At 29.3% G+C, this 9,633-nt stretch overlaps 1 protein-coding gene across 1 annotated transcript; it reads left to right on the top strand.

Moving 5' to 3' along the window:
• The first annotated feature begins 6,260 nt into the window (after positions 1–6,260).
• LOC132273228 (uncharacterized) lies at positions 6,261–8,637 on the top strand. The gene is made up of 3 exons (XM_059774235.1): positions 6,261–6,401; positions 7,342–7,668; positions 8,170–8,637. Exons 1-3 carry the CDS (start codon positions 6,335–6,337, stop codon positions 8,322–8,324), a joined length of 549 nt encoding a protein of 182 aa, XP_059630218.1. The 5' UTR covers positions 6,261–6,334; the 3' UTR covers positions 8,325–8,637.
• Positions 8,638–9,633: the final 996 nt, after the last annotated feature.

The following is a 9,633-nucleotide window of genomic DNA, read 5'->3' on the forward strand; positions in this document are numbered from 1 at the left end:
TTCTTATTTTCTGATAGTTATCAAATCTCTCCCTCTTCGTTTCGTCACTTCAAACAATATTTTTTACCATCTTAACTTGAAGAGAGAGAGAGAACTTTTAATTACCAAAAAAAAAAAAAAAAAAGAGAGAGAGAGAAAGAACTTTTGATTTTTAAAGTATGGTTGCAACTTCATATCATATATCATATTCATATATATTTATATATATTGTATCATATGTGTATTTTTTTTTTGGAAGGTAAATATGTGTATTTATTTGTTTGATTATATTATTATTCACAGTCTATAAAAAAATTTCAAAGAGATATTAAAAGAGAAATACAATGAGAAAAAGAAATAAAGGATAGAGAAGAGATGAGAGAGAAAGAGATGGAAGTGGCCTAGCTGGGCAGGCCACGTAATTTCTGCCAACGTAATCGGTCAAATACTTCGATTAAAATATCATTTTCCTTATACTAAATACAACTAAGTGCAGGGGCTCCATTCCTTTATTTACTGAACAATTGATCAATTAAAAGAGTACGTTTAACAATTTACTTCAATTATTTAGTACAAGAATCATTTTCCCTTATATTAAGAATATATGTTAGGAGGAATAAAAATATATATATATATATATATATATTTTTATTTATATATTTTTAAGTTTTATATTCATATTACAGTTTTTGGCAGTGCCAAACTAAACTTCTTGGGTCCGCTCAGTAGTACTTTGTTGGATGGTGTAGGTTTGGAGTAGAGCCAAACACGTGTTCACGAAGACCTCACTAATTTAAAAAAGGACAATACTTATGTCTTCACTAGTGAGAATATATAACATACTGATTATTGATGTGAACTAATAATAAATGAACATGTCATCTTAATCATCTTGCAAATAGTACTTACAAATTTTTTATTATTTATTTGATAAATTCATACTAATAATAAAATTAAGATAAATGATATAATTAATATTGTGATAAGAGATAAGATAATAAAAATAATTTAATAATAAATAAAAATTTAATGAGAAAAGGTAAAATAGTTTTTTGTGTTAGGTTTGTCCTTAATTGGAACATATATATCAATAGTTTAGGGGGAGCAATTTGTTGTTAAGGGGGTTACATGCAAAAAAGAAATAGTCCAAGGGGTTTTTTTGTACTTTACCCTATGTTATATATATATATATATATATATATATATATATATAGTAATTTCACAACTTATATTAGATTAAAGTAGTGATAGTCACACCGAATACTTGTAATGAATTGTCTAATTAAATAATTTTTAATTGGCTATTTATACTAAGAGAAGTGATAGATAGGCCAATGATTTTGTCAGATTAGTTTGGCAGAATACATATGGCAATCCAGGTAAGTAACTTTAACAATTAAAAAAAGTAAAGAAAATAAAAGGAGAAACAATATACGCATCCGTAGATTCATCTTTCCCTGAAGTTCTTGGCTAAGTTCTTATTTTCTGATAGTTATCAAATCTCTCCCTCTTCGTTTCGTCACTTCAAACAATATTTTTTACCATCTTAACTTGAAGAGAGAGAGAGAACTTTTAATTACCAAAAAAAAAAAGAAAAAAGAGAGAGAGAAAGAACTTTTGATTTTTAAAGTATGGTTGCAACTTCATATCATATATCATATTCATATATATTTATATATATTGTATCATATGTGTAATTTTTTTTTTGGAAGGTAAATATGTGTATTTATTTGTTTGATTATATTGTTATTCACAGTCTATAAAAAAATTTCAAAGAGATATTAGAAGAGAAATACAATGAGAAAAAGAAATAAAGGATAGAGAAGAGATGGAAGTGGCCTAGCTGGGCAGGCCACGTAATTTCTGCCAAAGTAATCGGTCAAATACTTCGATTAAAATATCATTTTCCTTATACTAAATACAACTAAGTGCAGGGGCTCCATTCCTTTATTTACTGCACAATTGATCAATTAAAAGAGTACGTTTAACAATTTACTTCAATTATTTAGTACAAGAATCATTTTCCCTTATATTAAGAATATATGTTAGGAGGAATAAAAATATATATATATATATATTTATTTATATATTTTTAAGTTTTATATTCATATTACAGTTTTTGGCAGTGCCAAACTAAACTTCTTGGGTCCGCTCAGTAGTACTTTGTTGGATGGTGTAGGTTTAGAGTAGAGCCAAACACGTGTTCACGAAGACCTCACTAATATAAAAAAGGACAATACTTATGTCTTCACTAGTGAGAATATATAACATACTGATTATTGATGTGAACTAATAATAAATGAACATGTCATCTTTAATTACTAAATCAAATATAGTAGGTAGATACTCACTTACCAAATCAGAGATAGTGATTTAATTAACATCTATGATTTGATAATTAAAATAGGATGTGTCCATTTATTATTGGTGCACATCAGTGGTCAATATGTTATAAATTTTACTAGTGAGAACCTAAATATTATTCTTTAAATAATAGTATTTTCAATGCCTAGACCCTTACCTGAACCCTATTTTTGTATGAGATGAACAAAAACAAGAAGACGTATGGACAGGAATTGCCTCTTCCATGCCATGTCTCATTCAATATTGCATTGATGTCCCTGCTTAGTAGACCATACAGAATTTGGCAATCACTAAGCTTGCATATCTTTGAGTTGGGTGGTGACAGTAAAATACATAGAGGGGGAATATAAGAGCGCCAAAATTTAAAATAGGGTTGAAAGTAAAATACATAGAGGGGGAATACAAAAGAGCTAAAATTAAAAATAGGGTAAAGTGTAAAATAATCTCCTCAATTATGTCTAAATTTCAAATAACCTCCCTGAACTATATTTTGTGCATAAAACCCCTTAAACTATCACATTTAGTTGCAAAATGCACCATTGTCTTACCTATTTTTCATTGAATGACCATAATATCCTTTTTTATTGAATTACACTTGATATATTTTTCTTGTTTAAATAAATTATGAAAAAATTCATACTAATTTGATGAAATATTCTTCATTAAATTTGCATAAGTTTACCTTTAATTTTTTTAATTAAATATTTAAATAAAAATCTTAAATAGAAAATTTGAAACAATTTAAGTAATTTCTTAATTTTCATGAATATATTGCATTAAAAAGAAGATATATATATATATATATATATATATATATATATATATATATATATATAAATTTTTTAACTGATTTATTAATTTTTCATGAATATTGTTTGAAAAAGAAGATATTTTTTTATACTAAATTTTTTTAAAAGTGAGTATAATAAGTTTTATTATAATAAGTTAATTATTTTAGAAAATGATAGCTACAAATTTATTTTTTTTTCCATTTTTATAATCAATTGATACTAATTATAAAATTAAGGTAAATTGTATAATTAATATTTAAATAAGAGAAAATATAATAAAAAATAATTTAATAAGAAATAACAAATTTAATAACAAAAGGTAAATAGTCATTTGTGATGGCTTTGTCCTTAATTGCAACAAATCAATAGTCTGGGGGACAATCTTTAGTTCAGGGGGATTAGTTGCAAAAAGCCAATAATTTAGGGGGGTTTTTTGCATTTTACCCTTTAAAATATTTGAGAACCGGAGCGTCTTGAGAGCGTCTGTATATAATATAAATATATATATATATATATATATATATATTATGTATTTATACTTTTCTCATTATATCAATTTATTAAAAATTATTTTCTCTGTATTCTTATAATTAATGGAAATTGCCTTTTGATAATCTATTTTGAATTATATATAACGTAGCGAATTTTTATACTTAAACAAAAAATTGCCAAATAGTTAGATGAACCGATTTATCTTGTATAGAATTTATTTTTGTGATCATTTACTAATAACCAAATCTAGGGAATATCTCTAGTCAGGGAAGTGGAATGCACGCATACGTAACAATCATAGGATAAATAACTGAGGGAAAGGAAGTGGAATGCACGCATAGGTTACAACCATTGAAAGGATAATTGAGAGAATCTTATGGCAGGTGGCGGCTATTGAAGGGATTCGTTTTGAATCCACATTCTCGAGACTTCAATTCACGAATTCCAAAAATTGAATTCGCGAATTTTTGCGGATTCGCTCTGGATTTGCAAATTCCCGCGGAGTGCAAAACGGTCCTCTTTCTACATGAATTATGTGACTTAGGTGCAAATAAGTATTACGTACAAATTAAAAGTTAATTTTATAATACAACTAATTGGTTAAGGGAAAAAAAATATTTCATAAATGAATTTATTTTACAAAAAAAAAAAAAAAAAAAAAATCACTTTTCATAAATAAATGTGAAAATGGAGTAGGTTAAGGTGCTATTTTATAAAACTAAGAATTTATGAACTAAATTTTAATACTAAAATTTCGAGTGCCATATGTGACTTATAGAGAATTAAAAATTAAATACTAAAAATTTTATGAACTAAATTTTAATAGTAAAATTATTTCAAGTGGAAATTATGAATGATTGAGAGAGAAAGAGTATGATTCTAAGTCATACAATCTTTCTTAATAGGTGTCGATGCTATCACGACTCGAACGCGTTCTTACTCTCACGCTTCGCATGTGCTCTCACTCAAATTCTTCCTATTTATGATTTAATTTTGCACTCTCACTCTCACTCTCACGTTCTCGCTCTCAAATTTATTTTCGCTTTCGTTTCAGCTTTATGTGACTTAAGATTATGATCCTTTCATTTTCCTTCCCAGTGAATGATTTAAAGAAACAACTAATTATTATCTCCGTTGTATTTATTTTCCTTCTCAATGATGAAATGCAAGACAAAAAAGAGAGAAATAGTATGATATGCTCATTTTCCTTTCCAATGATGAAATGTAATTCAAGTTGGCATGTGGTATCAAGACCTACCAAGTGTCAACAGAAAATTAGTCTTACGAACACCCCAAAAAATAATAATAATAATAATAATAATAATAATAAAGAAATGGTGGACTAATCAAGTGTAAGTGACTTGGTTTAAATTTTTAAACTACCTGTAATTCTAAAAGTTGGCTAGAAGGCCGCAATAACAGATTGTCTTATACTTTCCTGGGTCTGTTTATACAATTCAAACCCAAAGTCTATGGACTAATTATTAACTGTCTCGTGGTCTATGCCCTAACAAAACATCGGTCATATAAGTTTGCCCCGAAAATGACGGAGAGAAACAAAGTCTATACTCCAAATGACAATTTCTCTGTAAATTCGTACTTCTCTTTGATTAAATAATTAGTTATACATAAAGTCTTGTATAATTAAGTTGCCTAGTTTGACCAAAAATCCTATTATTGGTCCCTACAAAGTGGACTTCTACTAGAGTACAAGTGAAGTCCTTAAGTTCTCTCCTTCCTTGGAACTGCCAAAAATGTGATGAAAAGGGTTATGCAACGTGTGTTTGACGGAACTTTAACCAAAAAAAACGTGTGTTTGACGGAAGTGGTATTACTGGGCAGGGTGAAACACACACACACACACAGGAACAACACCATAGTCTTGAAATGTTTTGGAATTGTTAAAATTATTGAAAAACCTAAGACTATTTGATTGTATATGCATTTATCATTTAGTTTCTTTATTTTTATTTAGTTTAATTATGCCTTAAGCTTGATTTTGATAATCAATTAAATCAAAATTGGAAATACAATTTTGAAATTGATTCTTAATAATGAAGATTATATGATTGTTATTTTTATTTAAAATAAGAAACAAAACTTAAGTCATAGATTAAATAAACAAAAGAGAAAACGTTTAGGTTATGTTCGACGGTATGAAATTAAAGTCTTAAAAATAAATAAATAAAAAAAATAAAATAATTAACAAATTTGAATTAATTTTTTTTTTTTTAATTTCTATTTTAAAATTTCAATTCCATTTGGCATATATGTACCAAATTTTCTGTGACTTCTGCATGATCAAACGAGGCAGAGCTAAATTTCCATTTGGCATTGAGAAATGAAAGCAGCCAAAACAGAAGCATTGTCACGTTAATTTTAAGTATGAATTTTTGTGTAAACTGCCAAAATATAAGACTTGTCTCCACAATTGTGTGGCTTAATTGGTATGTATTTCTAAACTGAAGTTCATAGAAAAGTTGTAAGCAAAGGTCATTTGTGGGGTCCAAATGCAGCTTCACTACCGTCTGAATTAAAAAGTAGGGACACATTGTTTTCACACACATCACACATGTACAGTGTCACTTGAACTAGTATATATAGCCCCTCTTCACTTCTTGTTCTTTCACCAGAAACTAAACCAAGCACAAAACCTTTCACCCATTTCAGCTTCTTTCCCATTACCTTCTTTCTGTACAACTGTGACCATGGCTTTCTGTAAAACCCTAGCAATCTTAGTTCTTGCACTTGCCTTCTGTGTGCAAGCCACTCTGGGTGAGTGAAAATTCTTCTCTAAATAAAGTATATGTTCTCGCACACGTTGCACGCACAAACACCAGTAATATTTATACAACTCATTCTGCCTCATACCTCTTTCTCTCTGCTTGTCTTTACCATTTTTACTTATCTTGCAATCATTTTTTCTTAGCCATATGAGAACAATACTTACCTGTAACCCAATGAGGAGATACCCTTTTTCTTACTTTCAAACGTCATAATATCAAAAATTAGGAAACAAACTCATTTCAATTTGATTCAAATATTATATATATATATATATATATATATATATATATATATATACCAACCCATGCACTTTGTCCCTATGGTGACATAAATATTCGATTTTCTATTTTGGAAGATGAGGAAGTACCAAGATACAATTATATTTTGACAGAAAAGTATCTCCTTAATTTGTTTGTTATAGCATGTAAGCAATTATTTTTGACACAGTTTATGTGTATAGTTTTTTAAAGCTAGGCATGCATTTATTGTTTTATGAAAAATGGTACACACCTTGTAACCAGGGACGGATACGCCGCCGGGGGGGGGGGGGGGGGGGGGTCCATGTAAGCAATTATTTTTGACACAGTTTATGTGTATAGTTTTTTTAAGCTAGGCATGCATTTATTGTTTTATGAAAAATGGTACACACCTTGTAACCAGGGACGGATCGCCGCCCGGGGGGGTTTAGGGAATTTATATAAAGGGGTTAGGGGTTTTTTCATAATTTCAGTATGGATAATTTCAAAATTTTATGGATATAAATACAAAAAAATATAAATTTAGAGGAATAAAATATAATAGTAAAAAGTTCCAGTGGGGGTACATGCCCCCACTAAGCCCTTCACATATCCGTGCCTGCTTGTAACAGTTTAAACATATTACACTAGATGGTTATTAACATGTGTTTTTAATCTTGGGATGCATGTAGGTGAAATGGCATGCGAGAATCTGAGCAAGGATTCATGTGCATTCGCGGTATCATCTTCTGGCAAGCGCTGCGTGCTTGAGAAGCATGTGTGCAGAAGTGGGAAAGAAGCAGACACATGCCGTACATCTGAGATCATAGCTGATAAGTTGAAGGACTGGATTGAATCGGACCAGTGCATTGAAGCTTGTGGGCTTGAAAGGAATGTGCTCGGAATTTCATCCGACTCTCTTCTGGAGTCTCATTTTGCCAAAAAGCTTTGCTCGCCTCAGTGCTACGATAGCTGCCCCAACATTGTTGATCTCTACTTCAATCTTGCTGCTGCTGAAGGTATTACTCACACATACTTTGTTAAATAAGAAAAAGTGATATATAACCCTCTAAATCAAAATGTTAGCCTACTAATATACCGCATGTATTGCATAACTTTCACTTGACTAATCTTAAACTGATGTTAGATTATGTACTTCATGATGTTGGTGCATACTTTAGTCACTTTTTAAAGCAAAACTCTATAAATAATAAGAGAAACAATTGGCATGTTAACTTGTTTGTTTCAAATTTCTGAAAACAGTTTTCAAGAGAACCAAAAATAAATTATAAAAGACTCTTTTCGAAAACAAGCCATATTTTGAGCTATACCCTTTTTTGAAAACTACAACCAACCAAGTTTCCGTACTCTTTTTCTCGTTTTCAGTTTGAAAGCTCTACTTAACCAATATATATATATAGAACATACATGGGATGAGCTTAAACCTTATTCAACATATATACTTGCATGCTTATAAATAATCATATAAAAGTTTACATTAAACATATGTTCCCTGTCAGGTGTATTTCTTCCTAAATTTTGTGAAGCACAAGGAGCAAATGCACGTCGTGAAATGTCTGAGATCAAAAGCTCTGGATTCGTCGCCCCAGGACCTAAATCAGGAGGGGTGCTGCCTGCAAAGTTGATTGTTGCACCTGCAATGGCTCCTTATTGATTTTCATAATAGATTTTATACTCATTAGGGTTCATTTCACTATAGCTGTCTGCACTAAGGCCATTAGGGTGTGTATTGTTATATATATATATATATATATATATATATATATATATATATATATATATATATATATATAGCTTGTTTCCACCAATAGAAGAATCAATAAGGAGGTGTTTGGTAGTTAGTGATTGGGATTTATGATCTGTTGCTTGTAAACTGTTGCATATGCAGCAAACATAGTCACTCTAGTGCATATGGTTGCATTGACAGTTTGAGAAATGAAATAAAATTAAGGTTCAGTTTGTGTTTATAGTGATGCATGTTATATTTTTTGCAATAGTCGGAAATGTTGTGAAACAATTTTGTGGGATTTCTCTTGGTGAAGAAGGAGAATTGAATTTAATTTTACACTCGAGATTTTCAAATTTGTCATTTTATTACTTCTTGGGTACCAAAAACGCTCGGATGACTCTGGACTTGAGATATTATAATCCACACTAACTACAAGTTGATAAATTTGACTATTAGATTTCAAAAGAGCAAAGTACTTAATTACCAAATAAATAAATAAATAAATGAGCTACTTTCCAAATAATTATTTCATCTTGGAAGTTCCATTTAGATTTATCAATCAAGAAATTTTTTATACAAATTTGGTTCAGTTTTCCAACATTATTACCATTATGCTATTAGATTTCAAAAGAGCAAAGTAATTAATTCCCAAAAAAATAAAAAATAAAAAAGAGCAAAGTACATTCCAAATTATTATTTCATCTTGGGAGTTCCATTTAGATTTATCGATCAAGAAATTTTCTATACAAATTTGGTACAGTTTTCCAATATTTTTACCATTATGTTTGGGTGGGTTGAATCTATTCCTAAATTTGAATTTGGAAGGAAGTTACGTAGTTCAAAATTTAAACTAATAATTTTACAATTTTAATTACACGTTACCAACTTCATGCCATCAAATATAAAACAATGGAGTCCATGTGTTTATTATATAGAATTGCATATTTGGGTGCATAAAGAACAACTCAATCACCCTTTGAAAAAATATAAATAAATAAATAATTTGAAACACATGCATATACCGAAGGATACAAATTTCTTTTTGGGTAAAGTGCAAAAAAACTCTCTTGAATTATTAATTTTTTGTAATTAACCCCCTTGAACTAAAAATTGCCCCCCTAAACTATTGATTTGTTGCAATTAAGGATAAACCCATCACAAAAGACTATTTTACCTTTGTTATTAAAATTTTCATTTCTTATTAAATTATTTTTATTATATTTTATCTTATTTA

This window comes from Cornus florida, unplaced genomic scaffold (genome assembly GCF_030987335.1).
Source record: "Cornus florida cultivar Cherokee Brave unplaced genomic scaffold, ASM3098733v1 CherokeeBrave_3.0.0_Hap2_Chr09, whole genome shotgun sequence".
NCBI lineage: Eukaryota > Viridiplantae > Streptophyta > Magnoliopsida > Cornales > Cornaceae > Cornus > Cornus florida.